This window comes from Choristoneura fumiferana, chromosome 18 (genome assembly GCF_025370935.1).
Source record: "Choristoneura fumiferana chromosome 18, NRCan_CFum_1, whole genome shotgun sequence".
In the NCBI taxonomy this organism is placed as follows: domain Eukaryota; kingdom Metazoa; phylum Arthropoda; class Insecta; order Lepidoptera; family Tortricidae; genus Choristoneura; species Choristoneura fumiferana.
The window spans coordinates 15,728,264-15,745,819 of NC_133489.1; the positions used below are offsets into that span (position 1 = coordinate 15,728,264).

At 36.1% G+C, this 17,556-nt stretch overlaps 3 protein-coding genes across 4 annotated transcripts; 1 reads left to right on the forward strand and 2 right to left on the reverse strand.

Annotated features, from left to right (window-relative positions):
• Window positions 1-2,225: 2,225 nt before the first annotated feature.
• Window positions 2,226-4,166, reverse strand: LOC141438073 (putative SERF-like protein). The gene is made up of 3 exons (XM_074101739.1): window positions 3,915-4,166; window positions 3,434-3,548; window positions 2,226-2,451 (listed from the first exon to the last, which is right to left on the reverse strand). Exons 1-3 carry the CDS (start codon window positions 3,919-3,921, stop codon window positions 2,376-2,378), a joined length of 198 nt encoding a protein of 65 aa, XP_073957840.1. The 5' UTR covers window positions 3,922-4,166; the 3' UTR covers window positions 2,226-2,375.
• A 612-nt stretch (window positions 4,167-4,778) lies between these two features.
• On the forward strand, window positions 4,779-10,491 carry tun (N-terminal glutamine amidase tungus). Its single transcript, XM_074101746.1, has 5 exons — window positions 4,779-5,061; window positions 5,140-5,293; window positions 5,434-5,582; window positions 5,661-5,785; window positions 7,492-10,491. Exons 1-5 carry the CDS (start codon window positions 4,946-4,948, stop codon window positions 7,599-7,601), a joined length of 654 nt encoding a protein of 217 aa, XP_073957847.1. The 5' UTR covers window positions 4,779-4,945; the 3' UTR covers window positions 7,602-10,491.
• On the reverse strand, window positions 9,573-16,474 carry LOC141438076 (methionine aminopeptidase 1D, mitochondrial). 2 transcript variants are annotated; one of them, XM_074101743.1, is made up of 7 exons: window positions 16,241-16,474; window positions 16,004-16,076; window positions 15,443-15,659; window positions 14,669-14,860; window positions 14,044-14,151; window positions 13,793-13,946; window positions 9,573-12,354 (listed from the first exon to the last, which is right to left on the reverse strand). In XM_074101743.1, the coding sequence occupies exons 1-7, from the start codon at window positions 16,242-16,244 to the stop codon at window positions 12,164-12,166; spliced, it is 939 nt and encodes a 312-aa protein (XP_073957844.1). In that variant the 5' UTR covers window positions 16,245-16,474; the 3' UTR covers window positions 9,573-12,163. The 2 variants fall into 2 exon arrangements, with proteins under 2 accessions (XP_073957844.1, XP_073957845.1); XM_074101744.1 differs by lacking the exon at window positions 16,004-16,076.
• Between the last annotated feature and the right edge of the window lie 1,082 nt (window positions 16,475-17,556).

A 17,556-nucleotide genomic window follows, 5' to 3' on the forward strand; every position in this document is an offset into this window, starting at 1 on the left:
TCATCATCATCATCATCATCCCAGCTTATATACGTCCCACTGCTGGGCACAGGCCTCCTCTCAGAATGAGAGAGCTTGGGCAGTAGTTCCCACGCGGCCCCAGTGCGGTGCTTGTCGGCGCGTGAAAAGTGTCAATCAGAATCATCATAAAATGCGTTTAATTAGAGTAAGGTAAATCATCTATAACTGGCCACAATTAGGCGGTAGCCAGTTAGGGCCTTATCACACTAGCGATTTGCGGGCGAGTTGAAAGCGAGGCGAGCGCGCAGCGAGTTCGCTTCGAGCGCGTAACGATTTCACCGCGAGCACGCAACGATATCGCCGCGAGCGCGCAAAGATGTCGCTGCGAGCGCGCAGCTGCTGTTTTAGTGCCGAAGACGCCCTATTATTATTATACGAAAGTCTACAATATGGCGTTTTTGGTGCTAAAGCAGCGAACTCGCTACGCGCTCGCAGCAGCGACATCGTTGCGCGCTCGCGGCGATGTCGTTGCGCGCTTGCGGCGAAATCGTTATACGCTCGCAGCGAATTCACTGCACGCTCGCCTCGCTTTCAACTCTCCCGCAAATCGCTAACTGTAGGCCCTTATTGACGATTTACGCCAATTTGTGTCTTAGGAGGTTGATTTATTATAATAATAATAGTAACGATTAATATTTACAACTACAAATCAATAGTAGATTGTACAACAAGAGCATAAAACGAGCCATTTTACCCGAGGCGTTCTTATAGCCACCCGAGCCGGTACGGCGAGGGTAGATAGACACTTCGAGGGGAAAGTGGGTTTAATGTTCGAGTTTTACACTCTGCTTTTCACTTCGATGCGAGGAAATGAAATAGCAACAGTGGAAACAATGATTCACTTTCTATGTACCTTTGATTTTTTATACATTATTATAATTCCGTTTTTTTATTTTACTGATTTATTATGATTGATTTGAATGATTTTTAGTTTTATATAAATTAAAAATTATCTAAAAAATATACAGTTTTTTTTTTGTTTGTGGCTGTTGACACACCTGTCTTAAGTTGGTCTTAGACGAAGATTTTATTTTATGCACTAGAGCATAAAAAGTCATTTTATGTCGCCTAGATACAGCATAAACACGAACTTTACGAGCATGAGAAGTGAAAAAGCATTTTTTTACATCTTATTTTTAACTATGTCACTAAACATTTTACGTCCGACAATAAGGTACCTTTTCAAATACGTTAATCATTTAGTGTTTGCTGAGACAAAATAATAGGTTTTTGGTAAGAGTTTTAATAGTTTTAATGTGCTCCCTGGTTATTCTACTAAAGTGTAGGTACAGTCAAGGAAACTGAATCACATACCAGGGTGGAACCTTTGTACTACGGTGGTACTAAGTACTAATGTCATGTTGACATCAAATAGGTACAGCTACCAAAGAAATCATAGCGAAATTGGTTAAGGAGGTTCCACCCTAGGACGTGATTCAGTTTCCTTGACTGTACCTACTTATAAAGTTGTTCAGTAAATTGTGTTGTCTAGTGAAAACTCATTTATTCGTTAATATACTTACACACATTAACATTCGGTCATTTTTTGTCAAAACTTAGTAGATAGTCAGCATGGAAAGATGTGCAAATAGGTTACTGAAAATTATATACATTACAATTCTTTTGCAAAGGTACCAAATAATTTTGTCACGCTTCTCTTATTTGTGTCGTTACCCTTAAATTGGCAGTGTGCCACACAAGTCCCATCATTCAAGACTATCTTTTAGTATTTTTATTTAATGTAGAATTTTTTGGACTATAATGTAAGGTTTGAATCATGAACTTTTTTTTTGTCAATTTAAGGGTTAAGATGAGAAACTAATTATAGAGCACTCAACTACCAATGTTAAGGATTTCATTTTTAGTGCAAGTTTGTGTCTAGATAGGTACCTAAATCACTGCATAATATGCAGATAATTCATTTTTTTTCTCTAGTACCCTGTACTTATTCCAATTCATTCTTGATTGTACAAAAAAATGGGGTGTTTTGTTTTTACATACATACATGCACATTGTTATCAGTCAAATGAGTGTCAAATTACTTGTATAAATGCTAAAACGTAGGCTAAAACATATTGTGACTGATTGTATCATACATTATAAAATCAGATCTATGTGGTTGCCACAAAAAAAAAAAAAAATTGAACATCAAGCTTAATTTGTCCCGAAAAGGCTTGTGGACAAATATTTAAAAAAAAAATACATTTTGTGTGGTGTTTTAGGCTTTATGTTGGAACTGAGAATTTAAAACATATATATTTCTTAATTAGAATTGCTTGTTATCACTTGGATCATTTTCAGCTCAGCAGAAAACTCAACTTCAATGAGATTGTTCATTAAGAATAGAATTAAATTTAATTAACAACTTGTTTCTGAGCACCCTCCTGCTCCTCCTTTTTCCGTTGCTTCTCTCTCATTAATTCAGCATCCCTGAAACAGAAACAAGTTAATGATTAATATTTAAGAAAAGCCTACAAATCAAGAAAATTATCATAGATGTTTTTTAGCCATTGTAATACCAGGGTTCATAAAATGCAATCAAAATCCATTGAAGTGCCAGGGTTGTCATACGTCATTACGATCCCTGCTAATTACCAAGTACCCTAGGATGTGCAGTGAGGTGCAGGTGCAGCTGCTAGCATTGCTAACCCTCACCAGGGGGGTGTCACTAGGCCATTCCGCCGCCGAGCTACAAGTACATACCGGGCCTCCCCAACGTTGAGGCGATTCAGTGCGACTCAACGCGTGCGAGTGAACACGAGTTATGCGATAGACAGAGAAGCATAAAGTAGGCACGATTCTTATGCCTAAACGTCACTTTTGTACGGCAGTGAAACTTCTGTACTTGTACTATTACTTATTCTGTGCCCTCACTACATTATCAATGCAAATAGTACCCATATTCGAAAGGGGGAAAAATATTTTAACAATATAATGTTCAAAAAAATTGTCTTTTATTCATCTCAGCCTACAAAGGTCCCATGCCACAGGCTTCCTCTCACAATGAGAAGACTTGGTCTGCAGTTCCTACATGGGCTGAGTGTGGATTGGGAACTTTACACTCCTCATTAGATTTCTTTACAGGTGTGCAGATTTCGTCACAATGTTTTTCTTCACTACAAAGCTCATGGTATATTTATATTTTAAATATAATTTAACACAAAAATTAAAAAAAAAAAAAAGAATTGTGGGGCTCATCGGCTCGGGACCCTCTGCTTGTGAGGCCCTTAATTTAACAAATAAATAATTTATACTTAACATTTCACAAACTCAGGAATAATTTGAAAGTAGATTATGCAAATTTAACAAGCATAAATCATGTTTGGCACACATTGGTGTGCAAAATGACCTGACAACGGAACAATATTCAGTCTTGCTAAGTAAGTAATAAATTAAATAAAAAGGGGCCAACCTATGTTTCCTCTCAGAGAGAGACATCCCTCCCTTCTCACTTGCAGCCTTCTTCTTAGCCTGCTCAGCCTGTTTTTTTTGGTTCTTGGCGCGAGCCAAATCTCTCTGATTACCTCCTGTAAATATGATTTTCTTAAATAAATACTTATTCATTTCTACAAAACGTAAGTGAAATAACAAAGAAGCTTTAATTAGGTACAATTATAACAAACCATTGTTTTAATCACCTAAACAAACAACACAACGATGTGTCAAAAAACATTTATTTAGCAAACTGATTACAACAATAACTCGCTAATTACTTGTGTTGATGTAACTAAAGCTAGCAATTGCAGGTTACAAGCTTACCTTACATAGCCTCTAGAACATTCTACGAAATTAGATCATTCTATATTACGCTAACAATAGAACTAAATCAATTTCGATCACTAAACAGCGGTTAACGATTATAATTTACATTCAAATGTTGAATCTATACTTACGGGTCATTGCTGCTATTCTCGCAGTGCCACAAGCCACAAGGTAGAAATCGTCAAAATTTGCTTTACATAAAAATGGAACTAAGTCCGGACGATACGCTAGTCCGGCCGAAACCTAAGACAACGCACCGCCCTCTTTTATGTACAATTAAAGGAACTTTGAAAATAACTAAAAGATAACAGCTGGCTTAGAAATAAAAACCACCCACTGCCCACAAACAATAATAATATCAGAGGCAATGTGAAGAGGAAAATGGTGGTTACGGTTAGCCAGCCAGCCCAGTGTTGCCAATATGCAAATCCAAAATTATCCCAAATCACCCAAATATTTTTATCGCATACATTTATTCATGTAATATATTATGAAAGGTAGGGTTTATTTAGGATAGCATATTTATTTGAGTATGTAAAAAGAAAGAGGGGTTGTGCAAGTCTGCAGCGCAGCCAGCTAGCAAACTTTTTTTTAGACATGGTAAATTCTTACCAGTTATAATAATTTCATACATTTTTTGTGGTAACATATCGTGGCAGACGCTTTAGTCTTGGACTATGTTGTATGTGTGGCTTCCAGTCTTTACCTTTTAAAATAAGCTAAAAAAAACTAGTGCAAACTGCGGGGCTACTATGAAACTCGAAAATCGAAGTTCGTGTCGTTCCATCCCACTGACGCTATTTAATACGAGAGCAAGGGAGTAAGGGACGGTACGATACGAACTTCGATTTTTGAATTTCGGAGTAGGCCCTCTGCGCACACTTCGTTCAGAAACAATAAAATTGTGCAATTTGCTTTACATTACAGTGAATTTTGATAGGTCGTTATGAAGATTTGAATTTAAATTTAATTTAAGACATAATATATTGTTCATTAAAAAATATTTGCTAAAAACAAAATCTCATTCCTTATCTCTCCGATAATCAAAAGGGAATAGATTTCTAGTTTGGACCTGCGCCGGATCGATTTTGAGGCTACCTACCTACTCGTGAAATCAAAACAAAGAACCAGTCAGAAAAGAAAAGAAAAGCAAACTGTCAAAATGTCGGTCAATGCTCAAGTACATTTGGCTAAAAGTGAAAATAATAAAAAGAATGATAAAACCCTCAAACCTCTATTTCCGAAGCAAGCTGAGTGTTCATATGTGTCTTGTTATTGGTATGAAAGTGTATTTTGGTTGTTCACATTTATGTTGTTGCATTCAATGTTTGTCTGATGGTCACTGTTTTTCTACAGCGAAGAGAACGTATGGAAATTGTGTCAAGATGTGTCCCTAAGAGTCCCGGAGGAATTGGACCGGTGTTTCGTCGTTTTCATTTCCAATCCTTGTCGTACGGTGCCTTTGTGGAAACAAAGGGCTGGGCGTGAGGAAGACCGTTTAGTCATATGGGTGTGTACTTTATCGGTGTAGCACTTGCAAATTTAAGTTATTCACTGTGTATAAGTATTTTGAAGAATGCCAAATGTCTAAAAAAATTATAATATCTTGTTACTTTCATAGTAAGAATGCTTGTAACTGTTTGTCTACAGGACTATCATGTGATATTCTTATATGCCTGGGACTGCAAGACTTGTCTTGTTTACGATTTGGACTCAGAGTTGCCTTTCCCAACTTTCTTCCACAAATATGTTACTGAAACATTTCGCACAGATCAAGTGCTACAAACAGAGTTCCACAGGTAACCTATTATATGTGCATTATTAAAATTGTCATTGTTCTTAGAAGTTTATTTTATTGTGGTATCTCATGTTTCTAGATTATTCCGTGTTGTGCCTGCTAAGCATTTCCTGCAACATTTTGCATCAGATCGCCGCCATATGAAAAGACCTGATGGCTCATGGATCAAACCTCCGCCGCCTTATCCAGCTATCTGCACTTCAGGTAAATCTTTATAACAATACTTTTATATTTTAGTAAACCTTTTTATAACCAGCTAATGACAGTATTGCATTGCATAGTTGTATAGATTTAAGAGAACTATCATCTGCTATGTATCTACAAGCATAAACAAAGTAGCTTACGTTAAGGCACAACCTTAACTACTGGGATTAGAAATTTTGCACAGGGCTTCGTTTTATTTAGTAGGTAAGAACTAAAGCCAGGGATACACCATGGGACAAATGTCCTGCCACACGTGACATTGTTATGATATCGACTGCCTTGTGAAACACAATTTCGTGATGTCGCCAGATATGTCAGGCGAAATTTCGCGAAGTCGCACGACTTCGCCTCACGTCGCTACGGATATAAATCGGGGTGTAGTTAATGTACGACTTGTTAATGCACGCTTAATAATGCACGGCCTGATAATCCGTGCATTATCAACCCGTACCGAACTAGCAGGGAACCAATAATATACGCGCAATAATGTATGACATGATAATCCGAAGCATTATGTCTTCCGATTATCATGCCTTACGATTTCCGTATTGAAATAAAAAAAATACCTAACGAAAGGCGAGAGCGCCCTCGCCCTTCAACCTACCCGGCCGGGTCGGATCTGCTCCGACTATATCGATCTCGCTCGCTGCGCTCGCTTGATCCGCGGCGAAAAATGTCTGTTCATTCGAATCGATTGGATTCAGATTATGACGTCGTACATTATCCGAGTACTGCCTTTTCGCAACGTTACGTTTGGCAACCTGTTTCATTTCGTAATTTTTCATTTCGCAAACTCTCTTCATCTCCTGCGTTTGCGCGCGCCCTAGGCCGCGGTAACTTTCTAAAATAATGAAACTAACTATAATTGACAAATTAGGACTGGCGCGCGCAATATTTTGTACGCCCTGATAATGCGCGACCATGATAATGTACGGCATGATAATCGGAAGCGATAATGCTTCGGATTATCACGTCGTACATTATTGCGCGTACATTCCGAGTTGTACGTTATTGTTGTCGCCTCAAAGTTTCGCGCGACTTCGCCTGTCGCTAGATTAGGCCAGGCAAAGTTTCCGTCGCACGGCCTGACGTCGCTACCGACATAAGTCGCGCGATGTCGCCAGATAGTGCACATTAACTAAAAGAGACATAGTCGCCGAGCCAGCCTTGGCACGCCAGTCGTCGAAGTCGACCTGTCTGTAAGCTCTAGTTCATTCCGATTCAAATCAACCTTAGAAAATTCCCACAGGGTGGGCAGTTTTTCAACCGGTATGATGCTGTAGGTATAAGCTTTTTGTTAATATAATGGTGAAGATCTTTAACTATTTCTGAAAAAATTGTGATACAATTGTGTTCAGTATGATACAATTTTCTCACTTTAGTTACAAATTCAGTTCACTAACAATTACGTTATGGTATGGTACATCTATTTTGCTTTTAACCCATAAACTCTTTCAATGCATATATAGCTGCAGGTATTTTTAGCAGTAAGTTAGGTGCTATTCCTTATTTTTCTCACCTATCACTTCTTGCTGCTAACTATGGGATATAGAGAGTAATTTCCACAAATACACACACAAACACACATGGGGTTCCGCAGCCCCTAGAATAGAGGTTTAAAAAAAAAGCAAATTTTCCGTTTTTTAACCGACTTCAAAAAAGGAGGTTCTATGTTCCAATGTTTGTATTTTTTTTTTCCTTTTCAGTGTCTACAAATAACCTAGATGAGTACATTAACATGGATGCTGGATCTGGATTGGGGCAGGTATTCAGCCTGATAGAGTTTGTTCAGCGTTTTTATAAGATGAACAAGTAGTACAAACATGGATCTATAATGGTGCATGTCTTCTCAAGAAATACTGTTCCAACTTCATACAATTGTTGAGATTACATATTGAGAGAGAAGCAATGTGCATACTTTGGGCAGCACTTTGCTGAAGGCAGCGAATTTTTAAAATGAGCGTAAAAAACAGTCCTGCTGGGAAGAAAAATTAATCTGGCAAATGCCCCACATAAAAATTTGTATGAAAATTGGTCAAGCTTTCACAGACAGACATCACTAGATAGTCAAATAGTATTTTTCTTAATTTTAATTATCCATGACAGTCATGTTTTTAGTTGATTATGTTCTAATAATCTTTGTTATTACTTTAGGTTGTCTCTTAATAATTTATTAAGTTTGTTAATATTTATACTTAAAAGTGAATATATAGCATTTATATATGAATATACCTACATGGCACAGTGAATTTTCGATACTTACCCACAATATTACACAATGAAGTGTACTGCACAAAAAAACAATGCTTTAATTATTATTGCCACCTAATTGGTCAAATTTCTATGTAAAATGTTATTGATTTTTCGTTTAGTTTTTTATTCATTTGTTGTGGAAACAATGTTTAGTTACAATAATATAACAAGTTAGTGTTTAACTTACATAGATTGTTGACCAACGAATAATTATCTAATGAAAGATGAATATATTGTATCAATCAAACACTGCATTACTTACTACATAAATGTTATGATATAATTATATTCCTCCAATAATAAGCTAATGCCTGTATTTAGATAGAACAATTCTAAAAGTACTCAGTAGTATTACAGAGAGGATAGTGCTTATATCTCAATTTTATAGTTAGTTATACTTAGAATTAATAAAAAATACATTTATTGTTCTTCATCTGTTTCTTTATATGAAGAGTCTATATATATATTATATTCAACCTTTACTTCTTGTTATCATTTAGACTGAGGTAACCCTTGTTTGTGGATTGTATGTTACCTTGAGTGATAAATTAAAATTTAAGTAATTTTATTATTGTAGCATAATGGTCAAGAAGTAGCTTTTGTATGTTGTTAAATCTATTGAATAATTTTATATCAACTTTTATACACTCTTTTTATCCTGCCCTAGCACCCTTAGCAGTTAATAAAGAGATTTATCTCAAATATAATAACATAAGTGTAAGATAACTGCTTGATGGCAAGAGTTGTTAAAAGGTTTTTCATAATGTGGTCAGCACCTAATACTCTGGAGTGAATAAAAGAAAGGTGCCCAAAGATTACAGAATGCGGCCTTATTAAATTGTCAAGTGTTGGTTTCTTTGGGTACCTTGCTGCTTCAAGTGACATTTCTGATGCTTACTGTGACAAAACCAGTATATTTTCATGATTTTATATTAATGTACCCACTAATCTATTTCTTGATAGGTTACGTTCCGAGTTAAAGATAAAACCTACGGCTTTCCCGTTTCACAACATACCATGTTTTTAACTTTTATTAGCTTAGTTATAAGTTATAGATTTTGTATGTGTGACCAAATTTCGACTTGTAAGCGGGTTTAATCCAAGATCATGTAATAAAATTAAGTTATAATTAAAGTAATTAACTGTAACCCCATATAATAACACTTCATTCCACCTTGTAACAGCAATGCTTGTATTCCCGCTTGTATTGTTTAGATTACTGCTGGTGGGGGTTCAGTGTCTAATTAAATCATTAGATAAAAGTACGCTGAAATATAATAATAATTAGATAAAAGTTAACGGATTCATACCAGCGTGGAACCTTTGTGCTACTAATGCCACGTTGACATCCTATACATTTACCAGATAAATCATAACGAAATTGATTATGAAAAAGTTCCACCTCGGTACATGATTCATTTTCCGCGACTACACCAGGATATAGAGACTAAATAAAATGCGACGCATGCGACTCTCAAATCTGTTTATTGCTATATGCTCAATGAAGTAGGTTTTGTTGTTATCGTAGTGTGTGCTAAAAATTATGCTTGAAAACCAACTGCAAGCCAAACTTTGCAATGAGTTTCTCGTTGGGTGGGCGCGTTCTGGTGGGTCCTTGTGGGTTTGTTTATGAAGGTACAAAATAAGTAGGTACCTCAATATACATTGCAAAATATCCTATATAAGAGGATATTATTTCATCCATGTCCTTTTATTACTTCCAGTAATTGTCTAATGTTTGTATGATTATAACATAATGACTTATGATATGATCATATGATTATCGCACACGTCGGTTAGTTAGTTATTGTTGTTTGATCGTTAATAACTTTTATGCATTTAATTTATTAATTTAATATATTTCTGCAGGGTTGACTATCTGTGTTCAATTTATTCTAGTTTAAGTATGTAGACTTACTTGTATTCTAAACTAGATGTGTTTCTACATATTGTTGCATTTACTCTATTTTATTGAAGCAGAATATGCTTTCGTGGCTTGTTTATTGTCGCTGACGAACATATAGGTGTACTCAATTTTATCATCTTTATTACTGATCTAAGATCTACATATATCTAGTCATAATTCCTCTTCTAATCTTCTATTAAAATCGTATTTTAACACTTAACTAGCACTTATTGTTAAAGGCGTAGCTGGTATATTTGTTGGGACCAATGACCAAACTAAGAAAAATGTGGTGGAACCCATTGTGTGTAGTGTGAATTCCAGTACCGGGGGGTGGTAACGTCCCACTGGTTACGCCTTTGTACTGTTTGTAACGTGAATTACATGCTCGCAGTTATTATTCTTAAACAAAAAATCAATCGATCCCTTCCTTCTACGCCTTTGAAATTTTATCTATTGACTGACTGAGTGATAAATTGTGCTTGTGCTTTTAATGTAACAAGTTACATGTTTAGTTTAAGATTGCAAAAATAAAACACCACACGCTAAACTACATGGTTTTATTCAAGTAACAAAATTGACTTACATGGTAGAATATTACAATCCGTGAGTTCTTAGAAAAACCTTCGGGTTTCGGGGGAAATCGGAAGGATTCGCTAGTAGAAAATGACAATTGTCTTTTTGACTTATGATGTATTTTGTTATTTTGTACCGAAATAAAGATTATAATTGCAAACGAAAGCAGACCAAAAAAAATCATTTGACATACTGACATACCCAAAAGAAAAGGTACTTACAGTATAACAACGGCTCTATATACTTCCAAATAAAAGTAGTGTGTTAAGGCGGGGTGTTCTCTATTTAAATTAACGATAACAGTAGATACAGAACCGCATATCACGAACGATGCGCGACACATCCGAAGCATACCTAATTCTAAAATCCGAAGGTTTTTTTAAGAGCTCACGGAGTGTATATAATACGTGTAACAACAAGTGTACAACAACTACGAAAACAGAAACCAGCTTAGTGATATATAAATACCTAACGAATTTAAATATACTGTATGTATAGATACAGTTAACAAATGCATTTTCAAATCTTACTCGATTATAATAAAAGAGTTTATAAACTTAGGTAACTACAGTCAAATACACGACTTGATAACTAACACGTTAATCATTTCCGAGGAGTACCTACTAATTAAGGCCATAGTCGGGTTTACATAGTAAGTCGGCCCTTACAGCAAATGGGCTTGGGTTTTCTTGTGAGTACCTCTTATAGTGAAGAATGTTTATGCTGAGTATGAACATCCTACTTGTGGCAGTATTTAACTTATGATTTTTTTAAAGATGTCTTTTAATGTATTTTTTTCGGGATGTATTCAAAAGATTTGCTTAAAATTTTAAATAAAAAACTTGCCCATACATATTGCCTATTTTTGAAAGGAAGTACCGCCTGGAAATTTTTAATATTTAGGCAAGTAGATAGGCGAATATATGGTCTATTTTGGGAAAACAATCTAAAGGTGTCACTACTTCACAACCACATAAAAAATGACTTTTTTGATCTTTTTGGTCTTTTTTATATGATAACTAAAATAGTATTCGGTTTTTTTGGGGGCGATGCAAATCTATATAAAGAACATTATTTCAAAATTTCAAGCAAATCGCTTGAATAAATTCTGAAAAAAAAAACCATTAAAGAAATCTTTAAAAAAATCATACCTAAGTCAAAAACTGTCACAAGTAGGATGTTCATACTCAGCATAAATATTCTTCAATATAAGAGTTACTCACAAAAAAAAACAAGCCCATTTGATGTAACCGACTTACTATGGAAACCCAACTATGGCCTTTATAAAGAGACCATTAAGAGGGTTTATACCTGCTGAGCTTATATTCTTTAAAAACGAATTAATGTTTTTAAAGAAAGTGAAAGTCTATAACGAATAATTATTGGAGTAGATACATTAACTTATATAATAAGAAGTGTTCTATCAGACAACATATTTAATTTTGATTCAATTTTTATGAAATAATCGAGAAAAACTAACAAAAATGCAACATTGCCAGTTCAGCAGGTATAAACGCTCTTAATCGGAGCTAAACTCCTTTCTTCTAATCCTATGAGCAAGTATTTTTGTCTATGTATAACAATCAATCATCATATACATTTGATTTGTAACAAAGAAAAATCTACATGTGTACGAGCAACAATATCTATTTGGTGAGGATCTCGGCCCCATCTTTAGTGACTAGAATAGTATGTTCAGCCTGAGCAGCTCTAGACCCATCCTCCGTAACCACAGTCCAGCCATCTTTAAGAATTAATGTGTGCTTGCTGCCGTGCGATAACACAGGTTCTATTGTGAAAGTCATACCAGGCTCCATTTGGCCAGGGTAACGATTCACTGAAATGAGAATGAGACTTCTATTCATATCAAAGATAAATTACTTATTTTATTAATACCATATACACCCGAAGCCGTGGTGGCCTAGTGGTTTGACCTATCGCCTCTCAAACAGAGGGTCGTGGGTTCAAACCCCGGCTCGCACCTCTGAGGTTTTCGAAATTCATGTGCGGAATTACATTTGAAATTTACCACGAGCTTTGCGGTCAAGGAAAACATCGTGAGGAAACCTGCACAAACCTGCGAAGCAATTCAATGGTGCGTGTGAAGTTCCCAATCCGCACTGGGCCCGCGTGGGAACTATAGCCCAAGCCCTCTTGTTCTGAGAGGAGGCCTGTGCCCATCAATGGGACGTATATAGGCTGGGATGATGATGATGATGATATACACCCTACCTTAAGTGGGTGATAGACGTACGAACTTAAAGTGCGCGGTTTTTAAGTTTGCGAGCCACGAGCAAGATTTCAAACCGGTTGGATCGCCGACGGTTTTAAAGCACGCTTACTTACGGTGACACACAGGCGAAAAAGGTCGTCGAGCCATAAGTACGCGTACGTGTACTTGCTTGCACGTCTGTCAGCCACTTTATACCTTTGACATTGTATTTTGTGCCTTTTTATTAGTTTACATACATAGGTACATCCTTTATATGAGGAAATGTTAGTGGAAAAATAAGGTAAGTAAATAAGTTTTGGTAGTTCATTGATAGGATTGCCGCATGCAAAGTACTTAACGCCTGAATCAAACAATGAGCAATTTTTGTACATTCAACGAAACTGAATTGCGTACCAGGGACCTTTGTGCTACTGATGTACATAGCATACTGATGCACGTAGGTCATAGCACAGAATAAGTAATAAGTAGTACAAGTACAAGTGGTCATAGTGACATTTCATACATTTGCGAAATTAATTGATCATGAAAAGGTTCCACGTTCCACCCTAATATGGGATACGCGATTTAGGGGCTTTTTCACCATCGATTGATTAGTGTTAACTGGCGGTTTGGTGTGATGCCGTCTCTATTTGTTTTGTTCGAATAGACGGAGACGGCATCACATTTAACCGTCGGTTAACGCTAATCAATGGACGGTGAAACAGCCCCTTAGTTTACTTGACTGTAGTTACATTTATTCATATTAAATTTTGAGGTTCTCGGAAACGGCTCTTAACGATTTCGATGAAATTATTCATATTAAATTTTGAGTTTCTCGGAAAGCTGAAATTAATGAAATTTATTTATTATTATTCGATGAAGTGAGGGTTTTGGAGGCGAACAACGATCTAGCTTAGTTTTATTATACTTACCTGTTTCCTAGTTTTAGCCCTGGCGAAGCTCGGTCACCCGGACACATAAGTAGTAATACATTTTTAAAAACGCCGCGCACACGCGCAACTTAATTTTAATAAATAAATAAATAATTAAGCATTAAACTCACATGTATGGTAGATGTCTGGAGGGCCATGGAAGTACTGTCCGATTCCATGTCCTATGAAGGCGGGTAATACTGTAAGACCATTTTTCCTCGAGTGCCTAAAAATCATCATACCAATTTCACTGAAGGGCACACCAGGACCACAAGTTTTGACCGCCTGTAAACGTAAAATTAATTGTTATATAGATTTTACAGGATTTTACTTGCCAAATTTTGCTAAAATGCTATAGGAACAGTAAAATAATAAAACATACAATATTGAGACACTCCTCGGTAACTTCGATTAGCTGTAGCCCTCGATCATCCACTTTACCTACAGGAAAAGTCTTTGAACAGTCTCCATGGAAGCCCTTAAAATATACCTGCAAATATTGAAATGAATTTATTCAAAGTAAAATAACTTCAATAAAACATTGTGTTTGTGTTGAAATGTTGTGTCATAACTAAGATTTGTACCTACACTTTTTTAATAACCTTGTATTACCTTCAATTTAAACTATACAAGTAAAGTGCAATAAATTTAGCGAGTCAACTTTTACTTAATTTGAATGGTCCAATTGTCTCGAAATTTCGTACGTTTTGCAGGTGGTAGGACCTTGTGCAAGGTCCGCTCGGATTGGTACCACCATCTTGCTCGCTAATCCTGCCGTGAAGCAGCTGTGCTTGCTGTTGTGTTTCGGCGTGGAGAGTAAGACAGCCGGTGAAATTACTGGCACTTTAGGTATCCCATCTTAAGCCTATAGGTTGGCAACGCAGATTTTTATGGGTGGTGGTGATCTCTTACCATCAGGAGACCCACTTGCTTGTTTGCCATCCAGTCGAATAAAAAAACAAACTTTTTTATTATTTATTATATTGCTGGTTTAATTCTATACTTACTGTTATATCTACATTGACTATATCACCATCCTGCAATGGTCTCAGATCTGGTATACCATGCACAGCCACATTGTTGACAGAAGTGCATACACTCTTTGGAAAGCCTTTATAATGCAGAGGAGAGGGATATGCACCAGCTTCAACAGTCAAAAAGTGAACGAGTTCATCTATTTCGTCTGTTGTTATCCCTGGCTAAGCAAACAAAAAGTGTTAACTCCTAATAAATATATTATATTAGTCTCACATAAGTCCATTAACACGACTGTCCATTGACTGCAGGTGTGAGATGAGAATATCTACCTTCCAATATAATATACCTTCAGTAGAACAAGGGCATAAGTTCAACTTTTTTTTATCATTTTTCGATTTTTAGACAATTATGCCCTTTTACTACCAAAGGTACATCCGATATGGTATTTGGCATGGCATGGTATTTGAGAAGAAAAAAAAGTCAGTTGAAAATTTAATTTACTTATAGTGTTATAGTGGTTTGAAATATATATCTTTCTAAAACGCTTTTCTATCCTAATACCCTAGTATTTCTTTCTTTGTATACTTAATCCTGAAGTTCAGACCTTTATTTTATAACTGTTATGGGTAGAAGTAGCTCAAAAATTGTTATTCATTTGAGAATAGGCTTAACAATTTAAGCTTTGATTTAATAAGATAAACAAAAAATAATCATATACTATATTTTATAAAACTAACAAAATAAATCAATTGTCAGGTCACAAATAATTAAAAAAAACAGGCAAAAATATGAGGTTTACTTACACAAATACTTTTGTGAACTTGAGCTAATATATTAGAAGCTAATTTGCAGCTTCTTCGCATTCCCCTCAGCTGATTAACATCCTTGACTTCAGGCTTTTCTGGCAATACCAATGGGACATTTTGGAGTACATACTCGGGCTTCTCAATATGGTCTGGAACAGGCCGGCTTGGAGTTGTTTCTACAGGAAATACCTTATCATACACTCCAAATCGTAATCTGTGAGAAATTAATTTTGATTTTGATTTTTTGTTATTTTAAAACCTTTCATAATACATTATATGTAAAATATATTGTGACAATATTTGCTGCAATAATAATATGTAAATACTAAAAAAAGAATACTTGTAGATAGGTATCATTAATTATCAGGTTTAAAGTTAAAAATCCATTCCATTCAACAAAAAGGGTTGTTATTTACGAAAATAAACATATAATATGAATCTGCAGTCTCTATGGTATGCGTAAATAATATAAAAATGCTTATTATGTACATATTGTATCAAATTCAATGAAATGGTTTGAGTTTTTGTAATAATATTAGTAACTGTCCATATACTTACAAGAGCTGCTTTTGGAGTCTTGGGTTAAGTGCCTTGGGAACTCGCATCGTTGAGGCGTAGTCTGGTTGATGATCTTCTTAAATGTTTTTCGTTAGCTGTACAAATACTATCAAAAAACCACTAATATTTCTACAAATATGTACATGACTAAGGGCAAACAAAACCAAACAAACTGTGCAATGAAATGTAACACCTAACTAGCGAGGAATATGCAATACCACTCCAAACTTAGCTTACACATTAGTCTTCCAGAATTGGTTCAGGGAACCAAGAAGTTTTTTTGGTAGTTCCATGGCAATAAAGCAATAGAATTAAGAAATATCACTACGAAGTAAAAATTTGTGTCGAATTAAATTAACTTTATGTCATAATTCTTCAAATACGGATTAGAGTAGCGGACAAATCCGTTTTAATTATGCAACAAATCCCAATTTCGATTCGAACTGAATTTTCCAATCCAACTGTCAATGTCAAAATCAAAATTGACAAGTTGGCGCGATTGATCCTAAGCAAGCCAACGATAAAAACGCCGTAAAAAAACCGACCGCGTAACTAACTTCAAGTTTAGTAATAGTTAAGAAATAAAATATTGAATAACCATATAAATTCGACTGTAAATCTTATTTATTTATTTATTAAGAAAATACAAAATATCCATAGGACTAAAACTACTATTAAATTAAAATAACTAAAACTTTAATTAAAAAAGAGAGGTGGGCCTCTTGGCATGGTGCCCATCAAGCAGGCACGGCACGTTAGTATCTCTTAGTAGTCTCTAGGCACTGCAGCATTCCCGCGTTGAACTGCGATTGAGATTCTTTGCGCGAGAAAGCTGCCGGCGTGAGGGTTGCCTGTTGCCTCCCTTAATCTATTGCTGAGCTCCCTGTGTAGCTCCAGCGCACCCTTACCCCAAGGACCTAGTGTCGACGCCGAAAGCAAAGAAATTATATTGGGCGCCGAGACAGCTATATTTTGTGACCTTGAGGCGTTCCCGGGCGTCTACCGCCGCCCCCGCACATTTGGTAGTTGCTGGTAGGTAGGACGCCGCCTGGGTATCTGTACCGGTAGCGTCCCACACCAGCGCACGGCCAGTCTTTCATTTAAATGTTTTCATTTCGTGATCGATACGTACTTACATAAAAAACAAATAATCCTTAGTAATGTTGTAAATGAGAAAGTGTGTGTTTGTTTGGTCCACTTTCACACTAACTACTTAACCTACCTAAGTACTTAACCGTCTCTTCTCTTCTCCACCTCTTCTCTAGCGAGCGCGACTATTTGACAGTGACGGAGTACTATTATATATTCTGTGGTGACGGTCAGTACCACAACATAATTAAAAAAAAAGGTTTTTTTCTGGCAGAAAGAACAAACGATACGAGTATTATAACATTATAACGATACGATAGTAACGAGTTTATAAAGTTTTTTTTATACATACGTGTACCGGGTGACGCTCTTTTTCGGCCCGGACAACACCGACATTAAAATACCGGCTCTGTTTTTTGTGTGTTCGCCCATAGAAACTGACAGGAGCTTCTATGGGCGAATAC

Excerpts from the sequence above, each read along its gene's own strand:
- LOC141438076 (XM_074101743.1), bottom strand. Across the intron at positions 14,152-14,668 it reads TAGTCAATGTAGATATAACA|GTATATTTTAAGGGCTTCCA; the intron begins GTAAGTATAGAA and ends CAATATTTGCAG. Across the intron at positions 13,947-14,043 it reads CCGAGGAGTGTCTCAATATT|GCGGTCAAAACTTGTGGTCC; the intron begins GTATGTTTTATT and ends TTACGTTTACAG.
- tun (XM_074101746.1), top strand. The coding sequence starts at position 4,946 with ATGTCGGTCAATGCTCAAGTACATTTGGCTAAAAGTGAAAATAATAAA. Across the intron at positions 5,583-5,660 it reads CTACAAACAGAGTTCCACAG|ATTATTCCGTGTTGTGCCTG; the intron begins GTAACCTATTAT and ends TCATGTTTCTAG. Across the intron at positions 5,786-7,491 it reads TCCAGCTATCTGCACTTCAG|TGTCTACAAATAACCTAGAT; the intron begins GTAAATCTTTAT and ends TTTCCTTTTCAG.
- LOC141438073 (XM_074101739.1), bottom strand. Across the intron at positions 2,452-3,433 it reads CTCTCTGAGAGGAAACATAG|GGATGCTGAATTAATGAGAG; the intron begins GTTGGCCCCTTT and ends TTTCTGTTTCAG.